Genomic DNA, 24468 nt, shown 5'->3' with positions numbered 1-24468 from the left:
ATCTCATTCCCAGTGATCAGCCTTAATCTGTGTCAGTGTTGCTTTTTGGCAGCGTCCCACTCACAAACCAAACAGTCACAGTATAAAAAAGTGTAAATCAGCCTCAAACTTATCTAAGCAACTTTGTTTCAGATGTGAATCTATGCACTGAATTCAATCAGAGTGAGCTTAAGCTGTTAACTTTACATTTAAAACACAAACAAAATATATGTAGCCTTAAATATTGTTTAAATCTGCTGTGGAAATTATTCTTATTTCTTATCATGACATCAGTGATTTTTCTCTTGGCGCTCAATTAAAACCTCTTTTGGAGTCACCAAAATATCCTCTTCTGTCATTTTGGTATTGAATTTAATGTGGATGTTCAGTTTTCTGTCGTATTGGTAGCGACAATTTAAAGAATCTCTGCAAATGTGAAGACTTTTGAAGACTTTTTATTAAGAAGATGACTTATTGGTGAGCTGTTTTATGCATGCACTTGTTGCATATTTAGTTTTAGTGTTATCTAAAAATATTAATGTGATATTTTATGTTAACATTTAGTTTGTGGAATCACTAAAAACTCAAACTGTGAAATCTAAAAAAAAATATTTTGAATTCTGTAAATATGTGGTGCTTAATGTCATCAAAGTAGTTTTTAAAAGGCTTTTAAAGAGTCTTAATTCCTCCGTATGTATCTCTAGCCCATGAATACAACATGCTGTCTAATGCAAACAGAATCTTAACAGTAACTGATATTAAGGCAAATTACTTTTTTTTTTTTTTTTTTTTTTTTGCTCTGATTGGTTTTATATCTGCTTCCTCGTGCTTACAAGAAAAGATCATTTCTTTGATGAAGAGTTAATGGATCTGAGCAGTGATGAAAGATTCATGTATAGATTTCAGAAGCTGCTGAAGTTTTGTTGGTGATGAACCAGACTATTTACTGTGAATGTATTGAAGAGTTTCTTTGGATTGTTCTCACCGAGTCAATATCTGTGCCACAGACGGATGTTAGTACTTACAATATCTTTATTAATTTGGACATGTTGCTGTTCACAAGAACACAGACGTACCCTCACACATTGGGCACATAAAATATCTCTTGATACAAAGGCAAGACAGAAGTGTGTTTGACAAGTTTAAAAAGCATACACACAATCACAACTTTTTCCCACTGATTCAATACTTGCTACATACAGAATTATCAAAACAAAAAAGTTTTTTTTTTTTTTTTTTTTTAAAGAAAATATACTCTCAGTAACCAGAACAACAAATCCTCTGCTCCTATTGTGGGGAACATTAGGCCTTCAACCTGGTTCATGGGTCTAGTGTTTCTCTGAGGAATTAATTAAGTTATCTAACCTAAATATTTCCACCATCACTGGGCCCTCACTGGCTGCCACTTTTAAAGCGAGCCTTTTAGAATGAGCAACTACCCTGCAGTTAGTCAAGTTTATTTACTTTCTAGAGCGTGTTCTGCGCTAAAATGTGTCGAGTCACCAACACAGTAAACCAAATGATCTGCTGTTGGTTGCAAGAGTGAACACAAGAGTCTTCATGCACTGCCAGCATCTGAGGACCTGAAGATCCAGTGGATTAGTCATGGCATTACCCCCACAGTTAGAAAATCCTTAGTTTAAGCACATAATGCGGGCAACAGTTATGCTGGCCAGTTATAAAATAGTGACTGAAATGCAGCCCATTAAAATGACATGTTTCCAAACCTAGCAACAGCATCAGACAAATTCACCAAACAACTATCAAATGATGGTAGTTGTTTGTGTTTATATCAGCTGTCAGGCAGAGAGAGTCTTCTTCCTGAAGGGGGCAGGGACGGCAGCAGCTCAGCTTCATTTAAAGATGCAGACACTGAAACAACCCTGAGAACAAGGCTAAAAGTAGAAGTTACAGTCGTTGTAAAATGAACTATCTTTGCAGTATTTTTTGCTAATAATTTAAACGACACATTCTGTGAACATGTGAGACTTTCTTTGATTTGCTGAAAGGTGCACGATGTGGGACCTTTTAAATAAAATATAAAATTATCGCATTTTTACAGTCATACAAACTAATAATGACGTAGGATAAAACTTCAAAGCATCTACCCAACATAATGTTGATTTAAACTTCAGCAGCTGAATATTGCATGCAATCAAATACTGTTTTTGAGAATACATTGATCCCGCCACAACACAAAGACACCCAAGGAATATTTCAAAGAACATTCATGGCAAATAATGTCAGCGCATTGCATGACCTATTCAATCCTGCTTTTTAAAATCTAGGACAGTACAGGAATTGTCTGCCACAACTCCTCATAGCTCTGTTCAAGGTTAAGGAGTCTCCCTTTTTTCTGGTCACTGAGAGTATATAGAACAGAGACACAGAAGGCAAGCATCAGCTTTTCAGCACGGTAGAGCGAGAAGTAATCAGAAGAGTCAAAGAAGAACTTGTCAGAAATGATTCTCTATTACTACTATACTTGCATTATAAGCTGTTAGTTGGTCAATTAATTAAATAAATTTGTAGTTTTCCCGTCATTTAAATAACATATGCTAATTTTCACTACACAAGCGGACAACACTGCAGTATAAAAACAGAAATTAGCAAACTATAGACATTAGGGAATTGTTTCTGACAAATTGTCATCTTTTCTCAGACATTTTAAAAAACATAGTAAAGAATAACCCTGTATTTGCTTAAAACAAACAAACAAATCCCACTACAATGTCAGAATCATGATTCATCAGCGCTCACTGGTTCAAAAGTCTTGAAAGAAAACACTTCCAGGAACTGTAAAGCGCCACGCCAGGATGAATTCGGAGCACAGATGTTGCTCTCTTCAATTCGCATCACGCTTATCGACAAAGCAAAAGCACAGACTATTTGTCCCGACCCACATGTCTTAGCAAAACTACAATAATTTACAAAGTGTTTTAGCCAACAAGAAGCAAATTATTTGAGAGCGCAAATATAGCGTTGGTATGTAGTAAGTGCTGTGTGGGGATTCGGTGATCCCCAGTAAGGCGGCACATAATTCATCAGGCAGTTAGAATGCCGTGTGCCACATAGATGTGGTCAGAAATGAAATCAGCAGATGTTTTATTTGCTTCATTTCATATTCAATTTACTGCTTCTATCAAGCAAATCTGTCTTCGTTGTCCATGGATGCAAATGTGATCACTTGACCAACACTATATTCCAAAGTGTATCACAGGATTAAAGCAAAATCTGTTTGAAATTTTATTTCATTATGGGAATTTGCTTTTCCCAGAGGCACAGCAGTTTGCCATTTTAAACTTCCTCTTAATTAAATTCTCTCTCCTTCACGTGTAGCAAATTACAGCAGGTTATGTGCAAAGAGAATGGCCTTTATTTCACAAACGCCACCAAGCAGCAGCACTGAGCCTTTCTTTCCACTGAGAGCTTTGTGTATAATCCTCGAAGTTCTAATTTGTGCTGACAATCACAGAGGTAATAGATAATGTGATGATTAGCCCTTCACAATTAAATAGGACAGCGTCTACTTTCTATCTTTCAGTGAAAGCTTACTGTCTCCTTTCTATAAAAACTATCTGCATTTGTGTCCTAGCAAATGGATTTTATCATTTAACATTTTTTACGAGCACGTAGGTGCAGACACAAAAACTGCACATGCTAGTACATTATTTACATGCAAACTGTACAAAGGTACCAAAAAGAAGTTCACAGTAATTCACCCATACGTGTAGGATTTGTTTTTCACCACAGGCACCAAAACGTACAGTTGCATTACATTCATTACTTGACCTTCACACTTCCTGTGTGTGCTGAAGTAGTGTGTGGCGAGCAGGGCTTCCAGAGTTAACAGCTGTCTGGTAGTGTTTTTAAATTATTGTAGATACCCCTGATGTCTTTGGCAGGAAAACATGTAATGTAAATGACTGCTTGAAACCCAGAAAAAAAACATAGCAGCTGTTGGAAAACCATTTGAAAATTACAATTTTACAGAAAAGTATTTTGGTTTGGTAGGAAATGTTGAGTATTGAACTACAATACTTTATGAAGTATGAATGTTGAAAGTTGGCATCAAATGCATCGTCCTATTCTTGATTTTGTGCCATAAGGTGGTTATTTTTTTTTTTATCGGTGTTCCCTGATTTATTTCTCTGTAAGCAAAGCATGTAATTAAAAAGATTGCAGTAAGAGGTTTTGCAGGTGTAAGTAAAGCAGGTTAAAATGTGCACATGTCCAATATCTCACAATGTCTAGCCACGTCTGTGAGGATGATAAAGGCAACAAACTAACATGACCTTTTGATGTATTTTTTTTAAATGCTGTGGCTCATTCCTAACTAGGTCTGTGAAAATGGGCCGCATACCACCGGCGGCACCTTGGACCTAGATTTTGAGTTGGTAAAAGATGCCCAAACTTCTCAAACTTAACCTTAACCAAATTACATTTAACCCTCTGAACCATAAGTACGTAGTGTATTTTTTACTGCAATATAAAGTTTTGCATCTCTGTGGAAACGGTACATCTATGGCTAGAAGTAGAGCGCTCAAAACTGTCTTTAATTCATTATATCGTGGTTAAATTTCCATAAATCTTAAACAAAGGAAAATGAAAGTTAAATTTCTTTGATTACTTATTTTACAAAAATCAAACATCTCCACCTCTGCAGCTGTTACCAATACTGGAAACAAAATGATGACTCTGCATACTATACATTTGTACTACTGTTTTTAATCGGCTTCAGTACTTCTTTGCGCTGTGTATGCTCAGCTCAGTCACTAATGACTTCTCCTTGATACAAAGAAGCACAGATTTTTTTGTTTTTTACAGGATCTGGTTAGAGCATACGGTTCATTTTTTGTGGAATTTTAAAAATCAGACCTGTAGAATAAGGTAATGTTCGTTTAGTTAGTTAGTCGGCTTCCATTTAGTTAGTTTCCCAACAGAATGGCACGTCAAAGATGATTAGTTCAGATTGTCGGACAATTAAAACATTTCCTTGTTTTTACAGTCTCTAGGTTTGACAAATGGTGTCGCATTGGTAATTCTCTTTATAAGTAAGATGCTTTTCAAATGCACAGTGGGTTTTTAAAGGCAGCTCAAAATGCTTCAGATATGATGCTGCTTCAGATTCAGTTATCTACTTTTGAAACCCAACTATTATGATCCGTATCGCTTTGTAGCCTATAAAATAGCCCTCACAGATGCACTCAGCATGTTCCTGAGACTTTATGAATCACATCTAATTATAACTAGCGGTATCAACGGGGTCTCAAGGTTGTCAGTGAAGCAGAGAAATCCCTGGATAATAAATTCTTTCATGATGTATAATAGATAGTGGCACTCAGCCCAAGTGAGGAGATGTATTCAGTAAGGATACGCAAGTCTCTACAAAAAGGGGTCAAATCAGGGTTACAAAGTGGCTCTGCTGCTCCGTGTGTCAACATATCACACCACCATACCCAAGAAGTGACATGAAGCCTTTGCACCGGAGATGTTAAGGTCCCAGCACGCAGAATGAGTAATGAAAACAGAACAAGCGTTTGCCTGCAGTACAGTATTGAGAGTGGCAGCTATCAGAAAACTCTCAGCAGCCTTGTCTGGTGCCACAGTGAAGGTCCCTGTAGAGACTGCACTCTGTGAATTTAAAGCACATCAGTGATCTCAAAGCAGACTTCTCAAAGGAAGGCTAATAATCCGTAATCTAATTTCCGTGACTCTGGCTGTCATATGACGGCACTTGACCTCATCAAATGTCACTTAAATGTCACACAGGTTGAAACGCCCGAGGCTCCCCACCGGTCAACAGGAGGGACGCAGTCACTCGAATAAGTGGCAAAATGTCCTTGCCACCAAACAGAAAGTTCAGTTGCTTTTGAAAAACGAGCCTCAGTGTGGCTTTCCAATGACCTGGATGACTGATGATCTTTGTGCACAACTTTTCAAGAGTAAATGTGTCTGCCCGCGACAGGTGTCAAAGTCCTTCAGCACCGACTGAGCCCTGTTTTCTTTTCCAAACATGACAGCGGTGTCGGTGCAGAACTTTTCTTTGTGAGGCGAATAGCTGAAACCTGCTGCGTAGAAACGGTTCCACTGATTCAGACCTAATTTGCTCCTGACCTTTCCAGACATTACATATGTAGACTAAAGCTAAAGGTTGATCTGGAATAAACGGATTTTATGCAACTGACACAATGTTGGAACTGAATTGTAGTACATTATAAAGGCACATTGTTCAGTACTCAATGGTTCAAAATTGGTCCGTAGTTTCTGTTAATGTATGTGTGGTGACATTTTCTACATACATACATGCATCGGCTGTCACTCTTAGGCCCTTGGACACTTTCTGTCACTCTGGATTAAGCTTTATCATTGCTGACAATCAGAATAATCTTCACTGTGAGCTGTCCTTCCTCTCTGTAAGGCAGAACAGAGAGTAGAACTTATTTATTTACAGTTTGGTTGCTTTCTTTTAACTTGGACCCTTATCAAAATTGTTCAAAAGATTGGATTATGCTGCAGGTGCTGTTTGTTTTTACTGAGCTCGTACACCTGCAACCCGGAATAACCTGCAGAACAATCTAAGGCTTGACTCATTTTTATCAATAGGGCCGTTAGGTTCTTAGTTTTCTTATTTAACCTCCAGCTGTTTGTGTTTTAGTCGATGCATTTAATTTTACCCCTCTGAACCTCCAAGCTCACCAGAAGACTTTGAAATTCTTTTTATCTTAAAGAAAAATCACCAAAATTACAGCATTTATCAAAGTCAGAAACTGTAACACAAGATTTTCCAGCGTACAACAGTTTTTGAACTAATCATGTGTGATGTATGAAGCTTTCCGTGTCTTTCAAAATTTTGCTATAAAGAAACCATGTGCTCCAACCAGATTCTGTGAAATAATAAACATTCTGCATCACTGTGAAGCCATTAGTGACTCAGAGGTGACACAATATTCAGGGAATATTCAGCTGAACTGCAGGCAGATAGGAGACAAGTATGGGGACAAATTTAAAATAAAAGTAGAAAATATAATAAACAGAATTGCTCTTTTTTCCAGTATTGATAACACCTGTGGGCACTTGGAAAAATGTTGTTTATCTCGATTCCACACTTTTTCAAATGTAGCAAAATCAAAGAAATTCAACATTTTTTTTGTGTGATTTTTATGGCAACATACCCGCGTCATTCTGCATTGAAACAGTTTTAAATTCTCTCCTTCTAGCCATAGTTGTGCTGTTTCCATAGAAGTGTAGGACTTTCAGTGAAAAAGGAGTTGAGTAAAAATGTGAAGGTAGCAGAAAATGTCCATAATCTGCTCAGAGTTCAGAGACTTAAACACTAATTATTCTTAGTGTTTTTATTATTCTGTTAGCTTTGCTGTATGTATATTTTTATTTTCTCACTGTAAATAAGACCTAAGCATCACGTATTCTTAGTTTAAATGAAGATAGAATGAATGAGTGAGATTACGTTTTCTTGTGCATATAGTAGCTTAGCCTGTCATCCTACACTTCAGCTAACACTTACTAAAAACTTACCTGGATTTGCCTGGACTTTAGTTATTTTAATTTCAGGATGTTACTGACTACAACCTGATGTTTCTGACTACCTGAATACCATATGACTCGGCTGAGTTGTTGGCACTCCTGTACATCTTTTCTCAACTCTGCTGGCAGCGCTCTTTTCCATCTGTAACTCTCCAATGACTCAAAAAGCTGCCATCCTTCCATTATTTAAATAGATCTCCACTATGGCTGCCAGAGTACCTCCTGTCACCTGTTTTAACAAAATGTGGCTTTGCTGTACAAATTCAATACACTACCCTGCAGAAATTTCCCCAATAGTCAGTTCACACGGACAAACAGATTCACACTATCACTTGTAATCTAAGCTTTAGACTCTGTAACACATATTTACAGCAGGACGATACACGTGTTGAGAACCCCGTTTTATCCCCTCCCCCCCATTTTTACTGTTCATAGAGATAAAAAATAACGGCAGAACTTTTAATCTCAGATTTACATGGCACATTCTTAGCAGTCTCATGAGATATTCATGAATAAATAATGTTTCGTCGAGCATCGTTACGCTTTTACGTACATGTTTGCAGAGCAGATTTCAGGAGAAAAAAGCTGCATGAAAAGTCTGATTTGTAAGTTGATGGTGCACGTACAATCATAATTTTAAGCCCAGTGAAAAAGCAACAACTAATATTTAGTGTTAATATGTGTGTGGCCTGAAGAATGAGTCCTTTACTTTTATGTTGACATGTTGTTTGGTTTGCTGCTTATTATACATGTCCGTAGTGTCTCCACAGTTGCTCTATTAGCAGGAACAACTTTATAATTGAAGGCTGTAGCGCTTCAACGTTAACAAATCAATACTTCATTAACTGTCGGGCATTAGTTTTAGTTATCGAACAGACCGATTGTAAAATATTTAAAGTTTCTCTCAGCCTTCACATAACATTTGATTTAATTTCCTTCAACTAAGTCTGCTGCGGTTTCATTAACAAATCTTAAAAGTAAGATTTCAAAATGCTGTTTTATTGAAACTCGTCAGTCTGGAAGGTCAGCTCATTCTCTGACATGAGTGACGTTAATTCAACAGCTGAAAATAATCTCTTGTGGTTTAAGTTCTGCACTTATTATACAGACAGTTGTTGGTGTGAAAAACCATTATTACAGATGTGTAAATGTTTCAGCTCCTGCTTTTGTTTTTCAAGTTTGAGCCGTTTGACCCTCAGGCCTTGTGTGCATTGTTTTATTATTTAAGTGTGCTTTATAGATGAAGCAACTTTTTTTTGCAGGCCACATATTGTTTTTTCCATTAATGTGTCACATTTACTGCTGTACATGTGATTCTTAACAGCAGTGAATGATGACTAGAATTCTGTTTGTAGAAGTGACTTAAAATCTGCTCTGCATGTATCATAGTACATAATCTACATGTCTGATGCATCTTTATACATTTATACATACGATTTTTTAAGGTATTTCATGGAGTAAGACAGTAGCCTGTTATCAGTGCACTATCAACTGGTTTTAGTTGAATTTGCACCAAATAACAGGAGCTTTCTGTCTTGTTCTCCCTTTGTTGATAGCTACAATCCCAACAGCACAACCTGCTTTAAGTTTTAACACAGTATGTGCAACATACATTGTTTGCCTTAAAGGTGATGAGTAAAGATTAACATCTAAAGGGAGCATTTCCTCTAAAGACGTGTGTTTATTTCCAGAGTTATCGCTGTGGAGTGGCTTGCTAAATGAAAGGGATAAATTACTGCTTTACATCTCTTTTCTTCAGTTTCATCTGATTTCACGGCACTGAAATCGCCTTGGGTAAATTACATATAAACATCAGCTTTTCAAAGCTTTTCTAATGAGCCTTGCAGTTTACTTAGGCACAGTGAGGACTTGGGTTTGGGAATCTTTCCTTATCACCTTGAAGAATGTGTGCGTCTTCAAATAGACACTGCAGTCACACCGCCGCTGCTGCAGGATCCCTTTTCCAGGTCCTCCATGACCAAGTCCTGCTCCGTGGCGTGATTGGTTCGCCTGGGTATGTTCTTATCCAGGCTGTTGAGAGAAATAGGTTCCAGAGAGGTTTGTACATTGTTAGCTGGGAGCACAGAGTTTCCCTGCAGCCTGTGCGAATAGGTTTTCCTCCGCTGTCCGTCCGCCGCGCACAGGCTGAACTTGAACACCGCCTGAAATCCTCTGCGAAAGTTCTCGTTGAAGAAGCCGTAGATGATGGGGTTGACGCTGCTGTTGAAGAAGGCTAGCCAGTGGGCAAAGGGGTAGATGTAAATGTTGATGATTCTGTACTGCTGCTCAGTCAGGCTAGCATAGTCGCTCAGCATCATGAGGGTCCACAGTGGCAGCCAGGAAAGGATGAAGAGCAGAGCAACTATTAGAAGCATTTTAATCACCCTTTGCTTTTTCTTGGACACAGTGTGGCGGCTGTCATGGCCCGGCTTTCCTCCCGTCGGAACCGCCGTTTTGAAAAGCGTAATGCCGATCCGGGCGTACATGATCACAATCAGGGAGAGAGGGGCAAGGTAGATATTTGCAAACAGGACAGTGGTGTAAATCTTCCTCATGTCTTGGTTGGGCCAGTTCTCCCTGCACCAGTAAAAAGGAGTTGTTTTGTTGTCATAGCCCAGTAGCACGCGGATGGTTTGCTCCTTGGTCACTTGAAGCATCACCCCAGAGGGACACATGATGGATATGGCCAGAACCCAGATAATGACTATTATCAAGGTGGCTGTGGATATGGTCAGCTTCTGCTTGAACGGGTAGACGATGCATCTGAATCTGGATTATAAAAAAGAAACACAGGATAGTTAAGATGTATGACTACAGGAATATATACTTTCCACAAGAAAAGGTCTGTCATAGAACATTTGCTTCAAATGGCACATTCACGTTACTGTACATCTTAAATGAGGACAAAAGAAACAACTTTTTGATGTTTTGTTTTACTGTGACATGAAAAAACAAGAATTTTTATCAGATAATTTCAGTAACTCTGATTACAATGATTTTGCACAGATTTACATCTGCATAAATGGCAAAAAATCATTTTATAAAGGCTGAAAACTGACTTTTTATTGTAAGAACTTCTTTGTGCAAACAGCTTGGAACGTGAAAAACATCTGAAATAGTTGTTTGCTTTGGATGGCATTAAAATCTGACTTTGCACTCCTCATTCAGAGCTTTGTGGTGCTGATTAAAATGATCAGACAATTTGGCTGTGTTTGTTGGTGTTGTGGCAACAATTGTGAGATACTGCCAAAAGAGTACCAGTTTATGGGCAACATCGTCCATTCTGTAGCAAAAAATATTTCCATAGGACTGACTGCAGCTGCACAATGAATATTTAGATCATGATTATTTGTTGAATTTAGAGACAATTTATTTTTATTACACTTTCACATTTAAACAAGCAGAGCGCTGTTTTCATTCCATGTTGCGCTATATTCCTGCTAATATGCTAATTTTCATCTTAATATGACTTGAAATAATCCTCTCCTGATTTCGATACATCTATCAAAAATATAAAATATAAATATAAATAAAACTGTACCCAAAATGCCTCCATATTATTTATTAATGCTCCTCACATGAAAGCTACAGTAGCTGAGCAGCTGTGCTCAGAGCAGCCTCTAGTCTCCATTGAATTACTGCAGTGCAACAACTTAAGCAGGTGTGTGACCAAAAGATCACTTTGAAATGATTGAAATGAGGGGTTCTAATGCCAGTTTTACCCAAAGTGAAACCAAATGATTTTCTCTACTCGGGCTGTTTTGCACATCAACATTGCAGCTGATCATGTTCATTTAGTCATGAGAAGCCAAAATCTTTTTGATAAATATTTCATTAATAGTACTTTCTTGCAACCAAATCTAACATTTGAGCATTTCCCTCCTGCTTCTAGCTTATTTTGCTAAACGCATGCAAGCCTGCATGTCAACAAATGTTTTTATCAGTTAGAGCTCACATTAAAACTGTGACTGCATCCTGATTTCACAGAAAATGCTCTTATTCCTGTGGAAATGACTTAATCAGAACAAACCTAAAAAGGCAATTTTACACTTGAGAATCACTTTATTTTTCATGTGTAAAACTGTCAGGACTTCTGTAGCTCAGAGTGAACAGTTACTTCTATAACATGTACCTCTGGAGAGAGTTTGCATTGTGCAAAATGTAGGATCCATCGCCTTCTGGTTGGGACGTTTTTGCTAGTATTTGACAGCTTACAACAGAGATTATAAGTGGAAACACCAGGCAACATCTCAGTCGTTCACAGCTAAAACTAAAGGCCAGTCTTTTGCATGTAAAGTTAAAAACACTCTGTATCTACATGTATAGGAGTGATTTCTCATGTGGAATAGTAATGAAAAATGACAACCGGGTGACTTTTCTTTTCACATAAAGCAGCAAAACAGCTGCAACATGTGTTTATGTAGAATTGTATTACTTGAGATGTGACTGATATGCAAACACACATCACAGTGTGGACTCTGAAATGATAAACCTGCCAGAGCACAAATGCAACCACAGTGCTGCTGTCAGGAGCTTATAAAAGGTGCGTATGGGAAAAACAGAAATGTATGTATGACTTTAGAATTTCAAACATTACAACTGCTGCTGTCACTAATGTTCGGTTACGCCCCCTGATTTTCCTGCCATTCTCTTTTTCTCCTGCTGTGTAGGGCAGTCTGTATTATTCACAAATTTCAATAGGAGCATAACTAACTAGCTTCCCTTATTATATTTAATGATTGACGAGTACATGGTCGTCTGTTAATAAAAGGTACATAATGTCCCTACCGAACTCTGCACAAAGGCTGTCTCTGTACCTTTCATAGCACCGCTGCTTTTATATATTTATTATCACTCACAGAGCTCTGGAGATTTGTAAGGGCTGTGCGTTTGAAATTCTGTGCAATTTTGCCTGCTAGCTTCGTGAGCTTTGAAACAAAAAAACTAAACTCGTTGAGTACCCATTTTGATAATCATAAATCAGCTTATTTGGGTGAGCTCTCTCCTGTCTGTACATATCACAGAGGATATTTTTATCTGTATGGACAGCAGTGTGCATTCTCTGACAGTCCTGCCAGCAGCAGCGTGTGGATGACAGCCGCATTCAAGTGAGAGTGTCAACTGGGCTCTGCTGCTGCGGTGGCTAATTTGCTTTCTGAACTTATTTCTGTCACTGTACCGTACTGAGAGAAGATATGACTAAACACATCAGTGACCCACCAGTCCAGTCTTCTTTTTTTGATGTTTTCAAAAGCCAAGACTTCAGTTAGCGATCCTGGCCTCCTTCTGCCGAGTCTTTTCTCATCTCAGCTCGTTTCTCACCAGCTAAGATGTCTCACAGACTGGCTCATGCTTTGCCACGTATATAGAAGTAAATATACTGCAAGTGTAAGTACAGTTCTATGCTTATTTCAATGATACCGCAGTCATTTACAATCAAAAACCAAATATGGAACAAATGTTGTCAAGAAATAAAATATTAGAAATATTGATAAAATATGAATCCCTTTATTTTGAGTTCACTGTACAAACATTCATGAGTTACACACTATTAGGATCTTTTGTAGCCACATTTAGAACACACTAGGTACCCTAAACTATCATTTTTCAATGTTCAGCGCTGTCTGATGGACCGATAAAAATCAGTGAATGTCAGAAATAGATGCCATTAGGCTGTAGCCAAATGTTTTGTGCTGCTACCCACTCTTTTTCAGGCGTGGAAATGTTAGCCTATGCAGTTAATGTTGTGAAAGGGTGAATTTTGATCCTAAACCCGACAACAACAACCACCTCACAGCAACTGAAAACAAAAGTGAAGTCACAAAACAAAGCAAAATGTAAAAAACACTGGTCCAACAACACCTGAACTTCAGTCTGTGGCGTGAAAGTTCTGTGACTTTAAATCTTGCCTTCAGTTTCCTTATGAGAGTCTTTTAAACTGGAAAAATTCCTACATGTCAAATGGCATTGAATATAACCACATGCCTAGGAGGATCTTAGCTTTGAGACGCAAGCAGCTCTGACAAAACTTCTGTTTTTAATGCCTCATGAATTAGGACAGGCTGCACATTTGTGTCTCCTGGAGTTTTGCAGCGCTATACTGACCTCTTTTCTTCCCTAATTCAGACACCATCACGGTTTCCCCCCTGCCAAATAATTGCTGTAATGTCGGTCACAGAAAAAAATGCTTGTTAAGATTTGGTGCTTTTTCCCTGTAGCTCAGTTCAAAGCCTTGCAGAGAAATGATTACGACCTAGAAAAAGACGCCCCTGTGCTCAGCAGGAGGTAGAGCAACTTGAGATGTTGCTGTGAAAAAAACCATATGATCACTGAAAGCAGAGGAATGCAGATGTTTCCTATCAACAGTTTCTGAATGACTGCAGGTGGCGTTTTAAAGACCCCCTGTGATGACAATCATTAACGAATGTTACCTTGTTATCACGTCCATATGGTGTTTTTATGACAGAGGACACATCATTCTCTAACACAGATTCACACTTCCATGCCTTCATTAGTAACAAATGGGGATGCAGATTTTGAACAGTTTTCTTAACCAGCATCATTAATAATCAATTCATCAACGACACGAATTGAGTGCAACAAACACTGTTCCAGATTTTGCCAACAAACGTGATCTAAGCCACTACTACAGCTTGGTTACAGACACTACACTGAACACTAGCCTTGTAGCTTACAGCTCATTTTAACAGTCATTTAGACAGGTAGGCAGTAACTGTCACAGAAAGCTTTGTCATAGTGCCTCTTTGCTACCTAACACCCTCACTGCTCTCTGCTTGCTGGCCTGATCAGCCCATAGTGTGAGTAATTGCCTCCTCGGGGCACTGCTGTATTAAACAGTGAGAGTGGTGGCACAACCAGGCACTACAGCTGACCTATAGCACATTTTCTGACATGCATGTCTTGGTTTTCTGCCTTATCGGTTAATGCATGTTTTATTACGCTATTAGTGGCAAACATTCACTTTTCACAATTCATAGTTAACATCCCTGGCAACAAACTTAAGGAACCAATCCTTGCATGGCAGGGCTTTCTGTATGGTTATTCTTTTTGTGAGGCGGTTTCCAGGTCAACTTGTATGAATGAATTGCTCCAACACTTCAGCTTGTCATTTTGTAGCCTAGAGGGTTTTTTCAGCATTTGAACAGCATCGTAGTTGTTGAGCTTTTGTGCTTGACCTTCAGCAGGACAGTGGAAGTATGGGTGATAGAAAGGCAGGGACGATGTAGATCTGGACATTATAGAGGAAGCAATGGTAAGAAGGGATTATTTTCAGTGGACAGTTCTCTGAATATGTAACTTTTGTACACATATGTTTTTAGGGGTTAAATGTATGACTGGAGGAAGAAGATGTGATGGATAATGGTGTGAAAACAGAAGGGCCACACAGGAATAGATACAGAGATTAAGACTATGAAATGACTGGGCTCTATTTCAGTACAAGTGCTCCAAACGGTCACCCTAGAGGACTCTTTGTCTCTTTACCCGTTCAAATCTAATAACATGGTTGACAGGTACATACGGTGACTTTGAAATTTGAATGTCAGAGTGTTTCAAACACCATCTGTCTTCCAGCGGCGTAGAAGCCCTCCAGTGATGTCAGACGGTGACAGCGACATCACTGCACGCCTAGTGTCTGGAGAATAAGCCATGATAAAACACAGCGCTGTCATTTTCACAGCTTGAAGAGCTGTTGTCACCTTCATGTCCTGCGTTACACCCTCCAAGTCTGCTGGATGTGTGTTTGTGGGACTGTTGAGAGCAAATTATCATCGGCTCCTTAATGTGAAGCTTGTTAGCAAGAGGTTTCTTATTTACATATGCAGCTGTTGCAGAACAACAGTGTCAGTCATGTGGAGATGTGCCTCTGGCCACCATATGCATGTAATTCAGTATTTATGCTCCACACTGTTCACCATCTATTTAGTAACTCTGTTTGGTTTGGTGCCAAGCAGGTAGGGTAGAGTGGGGTTTTTAGAGCTTTTTTGTTTCCTGCAGAGGCCCAAAACAATACTGGGAATAAATCCAAGCAGTGTGTCTGAATGGCTAATCAGACTGTAAACCGCTGAAGAGGTGCAAGTTGAGCTGCAGATTCAAACAGTTATGCCCTGGATGTGTTTCCAACGAATTAAATCTTTAACCCCTTGATGCCCGTTGTCACGATTTCACAACATACCACTTTCATTCAGACTGCAGCCGAAATTGCGTATTCATTCCCCCAACACCGGTTCCTATTCAATACGTACCTCGGAACCTTTTCCAAGTACTGGTGTCTCGTAGGACTGGTCGGAGTGAGACCTAATTATCACGTAATTTTTCACATATTAAATTAAAAAAACACTCTGAAGTGTTATTATATATCTATGTTCTATGTGTAATAGATAAATTAAGAATCTCCACTTATTTTAGCATCGGCTGGAAAGCAAAAATACACCAAAATGTTATTTATTTAATTGCAAATAAATTCAGGCGTTAAGGGGTTAATAAAAAAACGACCTTGCACTGTGCACACGCGTGTGTTATGCATGTGTACGTTATGTACGGATACTGAATCACGTGACCTAAATATGTAGCAGGCGGTGGGAAGTGATGGGACTCAGAAACATATTTTAATCATTTGTTCCTTGTATCATTTCTGACGGATAAGTCCGGATTTGTAGTAGGATCACAATCATGTGATCATCAGCAGGCAGCTGATGTAGTGTTCACTTGTTGTCATGGTTACAGTGATGTCGTGCCGTTATCTCACAATGATACAGAAATCTTTAACTAATCTGTGGATCCAGACTATAAGCTGCATCACTGCTAGAATCTAATCAGTTGGTCCTTGTTTCATTTCTGACCTTCCCTGAAAATTTCAGCCACATCTGTTGGTCTGTTTTTGAGTGATGTTGCTCACAGACAGACAGGCGCTGATTTTCACATAACTCTGCGATGTTCCTTGGTGGAATAAGAAACATCAATTGCAACTGCTTGTACATTGTGAGGTCAGACATTATTGCAGTTTCTCAGTAACTTGGTTACTTCCTTTAATAAAGAAATAATGTATGTATGTGATTCAGATAGAAGTTGGATTTAAAAGAAGAAGTTGAGCCAGGAGGAAAACATTCTAAGGTTTTTTCACTTGATAAGCCTGTACATTTTATTTGGAGGTCAGACTACTGTTCTGACACGGTAAAGGATAATTTGGTTAATTTATATTTCTAAGTTCTCATTGTCCAAACAGAGTTACTAACTTTACTAACAGAAGGTTAAAGTACCCTTTCTGAATGGATTATGTAAGGAAGCAATTAAAATCAACACAATGGATGGAAAAATTATGGATAAAGTAAAGGCTGTGTGTGTTTGATGTTCACGGTCATAGTTGTCGTATTAACGCATGTGCAGCCATTGGCCCAGTGCAACACACAAAGAGCGCACTAACTTAGTGGTTATACAAATTAAATACATTTAATATTTTACTTAAAATTCTTTAGCTGCAAACTGCCATTAAACTGCCACATGACAAAGACACAGACTTAAGATGCATGAACAAACGTAAAGCCTTATACCCCATGACTCGGTGCTTAAATCTCAAATAATATAGTTTATCCTTAAAATAGGCCACTGACATTTTATGATGATGCATTTTTCAGTGTATCTACCCAGCCTTACATTACATGTTGCTCTGAGGCAACAGATAAAATATTTTCAGATCAGGCTACGAGGTTTTCCCGACCATTTCAATTTTAAGTTTGCAAATTTAAAAACTTGTGTTCATAATTTTGGCAGTTAAGTACATCAAATAGAGAAATGTGTTTAAATAACACTGAAACCTTATTTTATCCAATTTAAAATCTTGTATTTATGCTATCAGTCATTGAGTATTACTTAAAAATGTTTGATTGTAATGAAAAAGTTAATTCGTCAAACACAAAAAATGTAATTTGTTAAACATAGTCTCATAAGAAGCAAATGATGACATTAATTAAGAAGTTGAGTGCGTGAACCTTGAGTTTGAAATATTTTATCACATAAATAACTAGAACTGTGCATCCTTTGTTAGAGTGCATTCTGAGTGATTCCTAGTTTCCTTTAGATTCATCTGAAGTGCACTTCAAGTATAAAGAATGCTCTGAGATGTGGCCTTTATTTGTCGATGCAGTAATAAGAGAACAGAATCACTGTACCTGTCGACGGCAATAGCGACCAGAGTGAAGACGGATGCTGACACGGAGATCCCTTGAACCATGCCGCTCATTTTGCATACCAGGCTTCCAAAAGGCCATCCTGTTGACAGGAGAGATGTATTCAGCTGATTCACTGCCGACATAACACACTGAGACAGATGACATCAGAACTCCAGCCACAGATTGTGACTCTTGTAATAGCTCACTCTCAGGTCACAGAGGCCAGCCATTAGTTTCTCTTAAAAAAGAAAACATTAACCGTCACCTCGAATGACTCTTTTTGCCATCTGGATGGAAAAATATACCATCTGCTGAAGGATGAAAAATAATATTCAGCCTGTTCTGCAAGTTGTCCTTCTATTCCTAAGTCAAAACCAAGGTGGAAGGCTGCCAGCTACCTGGCTGGGAGTTACAACTTTGGAATTTTTGCACCAAATTGTGATTTCGTCCATATTTTCATTTCAATAGTTGTTCAAATCATCAGATACCTCAACAAACAAAATTGGGAATTAGAGAAACTTTATTATTAATATAGTAATGATGTCAAATCTGGCATTTTACCAGTTTTAGGGATCAAATTAGCACTTTTACTTTAATACTTTAACTACATTTTACAGCTAAAACAGGTTCTTTTACTGAAACTTCCCTCAAATTTCACACAAAAATGACAAAGATTTTTCTCTATTTTTGTTTCAACAATTGATCAAATCATCAAATGTGTCAACAAAAATCTCAAAAATAAGAGAAAAGCATTCAAAACCTGACACCAGATTTGTGCATCAGAGCTTAAAGTCACTGAAACTTCATTATTATTATTTTAGTGATGTTAAATCTGATATTTTGACAGTTTTAGGGACCAAATTAGAACTTTTACTTTAATACTTTAACTACATTTTATTGCTATAACAGATTATTTTACTGAAACTTCCTTCAGATTTCACAAAAAATGACAAAATAGAGATTTTTCTCTAGCTTTCTTTCAATATTTGTTCAAATCATCAAATGTCTCAACAAAAAACTCAAAAATAAGAGAAAAAACATTCAAAAACTGGCACCAGATTTGTGCATCAGAACTTTAAGACACTGAAACTTCATTATTGATAATCCGATTATGTTAAATCTAGTATTTTACCAGTTTTAGGGACCAAATTAGAATTTTTACTTTAATAATTTAACTGCATTTTACTGCTGAAAGAGTTTCGTTTACTTCAAATTTTGCTAAATAAATTATTTCAAAGTTGAAACATGAGAAACTTGGTGGTGCAACAAACACTACATACTGAGAATTCATTACAAAGTCCTGGTTCTGTGACCTAAATGTACGCGATGCATGAGAGAAGCGAACTGTGGCTCAGCAGCACCTCTGAAAAGATCACACCCACCAGCACATGAGAGCAAAGGAAGAGCTGCAAAGGATTTGCCACAATGCCACATCGAAGGGAGTTCAATGGCTCCCTTAGCAACACTTAATCTGTGATGCCGGTGACTCGCAGCAGAGGTGCTGACAGTGTAGGTGTCTTATTGTGATGAAATAATCACGCTGCTTGTTTGTACGAGTGACACAAACTAAACCCGACAGCTCACACGTTGGCTGCTGCTGCAAAAAGAGGCACAATAGGAGGAGCGAGAAATTGAGGGAATTTTAAAGGTGCTTTCCAGCAGTTTTACACATGCCGTCAGCAGTAAAAACAGAGGAGCATTGAATGTTTGACAGAATGAGCGTGACGATAAAAAAAGCTTCATCTCTGATTCTGACGCAGGCATTTAGAGGACAGTCTGTTTCCAGAGATGGATTTTAAAGTATGCATTTCATTCACCATTTTGTTTATAAATTATGTAAATTACAAGACGATTTGTTGGCATCAACTTCAGCTCAGCTCATTCGGCCTTTCACAAGAAGCCTTGTAGAGGTGGGAGTGTTACAGCGTCCGTCTTTGTTCTGTGGGATTAACCGGTTTCTACACTGCAGGACGGTGAAACTAACCGAACTGAAAGCTCCCGTTTCATGTCATTTCTTTTACTGTTATGTACGCTTTTACTCTGTTTTTCCATTGTTTTTAAAGAAATGAACAGATTAAGAAGCTGTGTGCGTTCCAACATAATGCAGTCAGCTTCTTAATCCGTCGCAAAAACAGAAAACTCCACTCTGAGCCAGACTTCCTTTGAAAAATTACAACTTCTGTGTAGGCAGAAAATACAAATCACCATGACCTGAAGCTCCGGCTGTAACTGCAAGTCTGGGAACATAACCAGCACAGGTGTCTCTTTCACGGCAATGATGCTATTACTATTACAGAAATTATTATTATATACTATGTATGCTATAGAATATGAATTTCTATAAAAATGATGAGGTTGTTTCTTTAGGAAGTTGAAGCCATTCTGTTTCTATCCACAAAACATGCAAAATATGACATGATGTGAAACTAATGCTACTCCTTTGTGTGTTAAGCTTTAAAGGTTATACGGGGTGATATGCAGTAAAAAAAAAAAAAAAAAGCATTATTCAAACAGCTGGACCTGTTAAATAACAAAAAACATCTCACAAACTAAGTGCTTTCTTTGTCAGCACTTTTTGTACACATGTATATAGATACATGTGTGAAGTCTAGTCCAAGTTTTAATACCAATATATAGATATATACTGAGATAGAGATATACGTATGATAGAAATACTGATTAAAAGCTGCATTTTGACTAATTACCAGTCATGTTTTATGGGATAATGTGCCACACATTTCAGCTGCATTTTGTCCTCTAAACCTGAGATAATCTCTAGAAATTTTTAACATTTTTCTGCTGCAGTGTTCAGTCCTGCATCTCTATGGAAACAGCACAACTATGGCTAGAAATGCAGAGAAAAAATGTCTTTTGTGCAGCATAACTATGTTAGAATGCCATATATCATACACAAGAAAACATGAAAGTTGAATCTCTTTGATTACTTTACAAAAATCGAAAAAGCAGAAAATCAAAACGTCTTTTTTTTTTAACAGCCAACAGGTGTTATAGTTCTGAAAAAATACTACATGCTACAGACATTTTAATTCTCTGATTTGTTTCCATCCTCATCTCCCATCTGCTCAGTGTAAAAACAGCCTGGACAGTGTAGTTCAGACAGAAAATCTTTGAATTTTTGTGATGAAACTCTTGGTCACGGGTGAGCCTTCAATGGTTTGTTGGCTGCACCGAAGAGCACAGAATTTTTTGTTTTTCACAGCCTTTGGTTACTACAAACGGTTTGTTTTTGGCAGTATTTGAAATGCAACATGTAGAACAAAGTGGTTTTGATGAAACATCCTGGTGTTAAGTTTGTGGCTTTGCTGTGAAACCGACATGATTCGTTGTTAGAAAACTGAAAATGTGATGATTCCTTCTGTTTTAGATGATTTTTTATGCTTCTTTTTGCGTAGCATGGCCATCAAACCTGCCGAAGTGAGAGGGTTAAAAAAGGATTTGATTATTTCAGATTTTTTCCTGACTTTAGCAATAAACTGTGCTCACTTTAAAGACTTCTGTCACATTTCAATTTTAGTTTAATCGACAGGGAAATAAGTCAATAGCTGCCTCTTTAATATGCAGCCCCTTCACCCACCACATCTTATGAAGCTATTTGATCAGAGAAGACTTGTGGGACCACTGTCCCTTTAATCTTCTCCTTCAGATGCTTCTTTCAGACGTTTCACGAGGGGCCAGTAAGCGTTGATGCAGATGACAGTACCCCAATCAAACGTCAGCCAAACCATTATGTGCTGTAAACATCCTAATGGTGCATGAGATGAAAGCTTTCCGTGAGACAAAGGCAGATTGCTTGTAGGCCGGTCTTAGCAGAGTGCTTACAGGCAGACAGACAGAATGTTCTGGCTAGCTGCACTCTCTTTGGGTTTCATCAGGGGTGGGGAACTTTGGCAATCTCACTGTTTGATTCAGAATCGATTTGCAATTTGAAACTGTTCTTGACTTGGGAGGAGCTGCTTACTTGAGCATGTCAAACCATTAACTCCTGTTACCTGCTGAGAAGCAAATAAACCAAAACTGATGGGTTCACTGACTGCTCTAGATGAAGGTAATTTTCTCAGTAACTTCAAAATAGCAGAGGAATTAGAGTATGTGAGGCTTTTTAGATATTTTCACCTTTTCAGTGAGTCAACTGCATTAAATTGGATGAACCCCACGTTCCTCCTTGTTGCTTATTTATGAAATTAAAGTGTCATTTCCTGAATGACACCACAGTTTACATGTTGTCAGCCTGAAAGCAGAAGTCAGTGTGTGTGTGTTCTGGAGTAAAGGCAGGGGAAAGGATAAAAGTCTGCTGGGTTGCTGTGGGTAATGTTTTGTCTCCAGCAGTGGAGAACACTCTTCTCTGTGATAGCAGTGGTGAGAAAAGCCATCAGGGAAGGACAGGGCTGTTGAAAGTAAACATACTCTGTTTTCTTTGCCCCACCAGGGCTAGTGGTGCAGCTGAAGCTGTTACAATCATGAAATTTTAGTCAAGAGTACAAATACTTACAATTGATGATGTAATTGTCTATTCATGTTATGCCTCTATTAGTTTTAGATTACTGACTTTAGTGCTCCTGAACGCCTGCTTTTTTTTCTGCATGTTAAAAAATTTGCCTCTTTCAAGTTAGTAAATTGGCTTAAAATCAAAATGTGCCCATGTTGGTGCTGTGGTGTTTGGTTCTGCAGCTAAATCCATGACCTTGATGCCAGTAGATGCAAAATGAAACAGTCTGTCAAAAATTAAAAGCTAAGAGATGCCCAGTTGGTGCTATTACCCCCTGAACCCTAATCTAGCCGACGGGTTTATAAAAGGTATATCGTCCTTTAAAATTATCACCAAAATGACAATTTATTAGAGTCAGAGGCTGCAAGAATTGTCAGATTTTCAGCCTTCTGACAGTAACAATGTTCTGCTGTGACCAAGAGTCACATGACAAAAATCCAAGGAGTTTTGGGCTGAAGAAACATGGAATCAGATGTAAAATGTTGTACACGTTGATTCCAAGTATTCAAAATGTTTGTAAAATAAAGAAGCTCTACGGGTATTTTTTTTCTTTATTTAGGATTTTTGCCATTTTTGAGTTCTTTCTACTTCTACCCATAGTTGTGCTGTTTCCATAGAAGTTTCAGTCTTTGTATCGCAGTGGAAAAATATTTCAAATGTTTATGCAAGGTGACTGTGCTCAGCTCAAATAATTGCAATCAGGTGCTTGGTATTAATTGTGAAAGGCGTAGGTGCAGTGTGTTTAGTGCTGTACTTTATTCTTGAGTCTGTTTTTGAAGGGGTAACAAGTTTTCAAATACTTCACCTTTTGTCTTGTGAAGCCAATTGTGAAATATTTATATCCAACATGTACCAGAAAACTTGAATTTTTTGATGAACGGCACTAAAGATAACTGAAGCATGTGAGCACTTTTCACCATCTGTGTGCTTCATTCTGTTTACTACTTATATCACAAAATGGATTTTAATAGTACTATACTCTTACAAATACTATTTATTTGACTGGTATCTTTCTTTTTGTTGTTTAAGAGAAAAAATTAAACAAATTAAGAACAGAATTACCCTTGTATTGTTTTTGCCAATCTTTACTTTCCAGTAAGAAACTGAATGCAGGATGTTTTCTTTGACCGTATTTTTATGCTGCAGTTCTGGTAGTTTTACTTAAAAATGCAGAGCACTTCTACCACTGCTAACACCACCAGAAAAATGAAGCAAGACAGGAGTTTCTGAACATTTCTAATGAGATTAAGTTTTGAATGTCCCCATAGTGCACAATCCCCTCGCTATCTGTTAGCTGTAACCACTCATCCATGTTCATATTAGATTAATTAAACCCAAGCGAGTGCTGCTGGCATTCATAATATACCTAAAGCAATGAGAGGAGATCTACAAGCCAAGCATTGGACAATTGCATGTTTCTCCCTCTTCAAGATGCGTTTTCATGCTTGTGTTTCCACTCTTACATACAAAAGACTGGACGCACTTGTGCCAATAAACACTGTCAGCACTGACTCCAGTAAAGTGCAGCCACACTTCTGAACGCTTGCTTCTCCCTGTCATTGTCACTAAGAACTGCAGGGTCTCTGTGAGCTGCAGCATATAAAACAGCAAGCACTGATACCACCCACCGCATACAGATCACTCCTCTGAATTGGGGGAAAAAGGCATCGAATACGAATGTCTTATTGCAAAATAGGAGAGGAGTTGGTGAAGTGAAATGGGCAAGACAATGTTTATGCAGCAATAATCAATAAGAAATCTATTGTCTTTACTATTTCAATACTTGGACCACATCTGATGATATGTTATGTACGTCTTGAGCTAATGTCACAGATTGGGATCAGTCATGGCAGTTTTTAAATGACTGGTATCAGCACACCATCGCTAACTGAAGAACATTAAGTGTCACACAAGTCTTTGTCATGGTGCCCATTGCTAGTTAAACCCTCATGATGCTTGTCAACATGAACTTCCTGTAATCCGAGTGACGCCTCATTGGCTTACTACAGTATTAATCAGTCAGAGATAACCAAGTACTACCTCTAATCTACAGTTCATTTTATGTCATGCATGTACAAAATACAGGTTTTCACAATGTTTTGAGCTTCAGGAGCTGCAGTACATCCTAACCTCTGCACAGAACATTTTAGACGGCGCCCTACTGCAGCTTTACAACAAAGTTTATGGAAATTTAAGTAGCATTGAAGAACAGCTCTTGATGAAGGAATTTCTTTCTTCTTCGTTTACAAA

At 38.1% G+C, this 24468-nt stretch overlaps 1 protein-coding gene across 1 annotated transcript in view; it reads right to left on the bottom strand.

Moving 5' to 3' along the window:
- Positions 1–993: 993 nt before the first annotated feature.
- The window catches only part of npffr2a (neuropeptide FF receptor 2a), a 51112-nt gene continuing 27637 nt past the window's right edge, over positions 994–24468 (bottom strand). Inside the window, exons 3-4 of the mRNA XM_022202582.2 lie at positions 17712–17811; positions 994–10293 (exon numbers count right to left, since the gene is read on the bottom strand). Of these exons, the coding sequence (XP_022058274.1) occupies positions 9441–10293; positions 17712–17811 (953 nt within the window). The 3' untranslated portion in view covers positions 994–9440. The remainder of the gene's footprint in view (positions 10294–17711; positions 17812–24468) is intronic.

Source organism: Acanthochromis polyacanthus, chromosome 7 (genome assembly GCF_021347895.1).
Source record: "Acanthochromis polyacanthus isolate Apoly-LR-REF ecotype Palm Island chromosome 7, KAUST_Apoly_ChrSc, whole genome shotgun sequence".
Classification (NCBI taxonomy): Eukaryota; Metazoa; Chordata; class Actinopteri; family Pomacentridae; genus Acanthochromis; species Acanthochromis polyacanthus.
The sequence above is the reverse complement of the archived record's forward strand: the minus strand, read 5'-3'. Positions and strand labels throughout refer to the sequence as shown.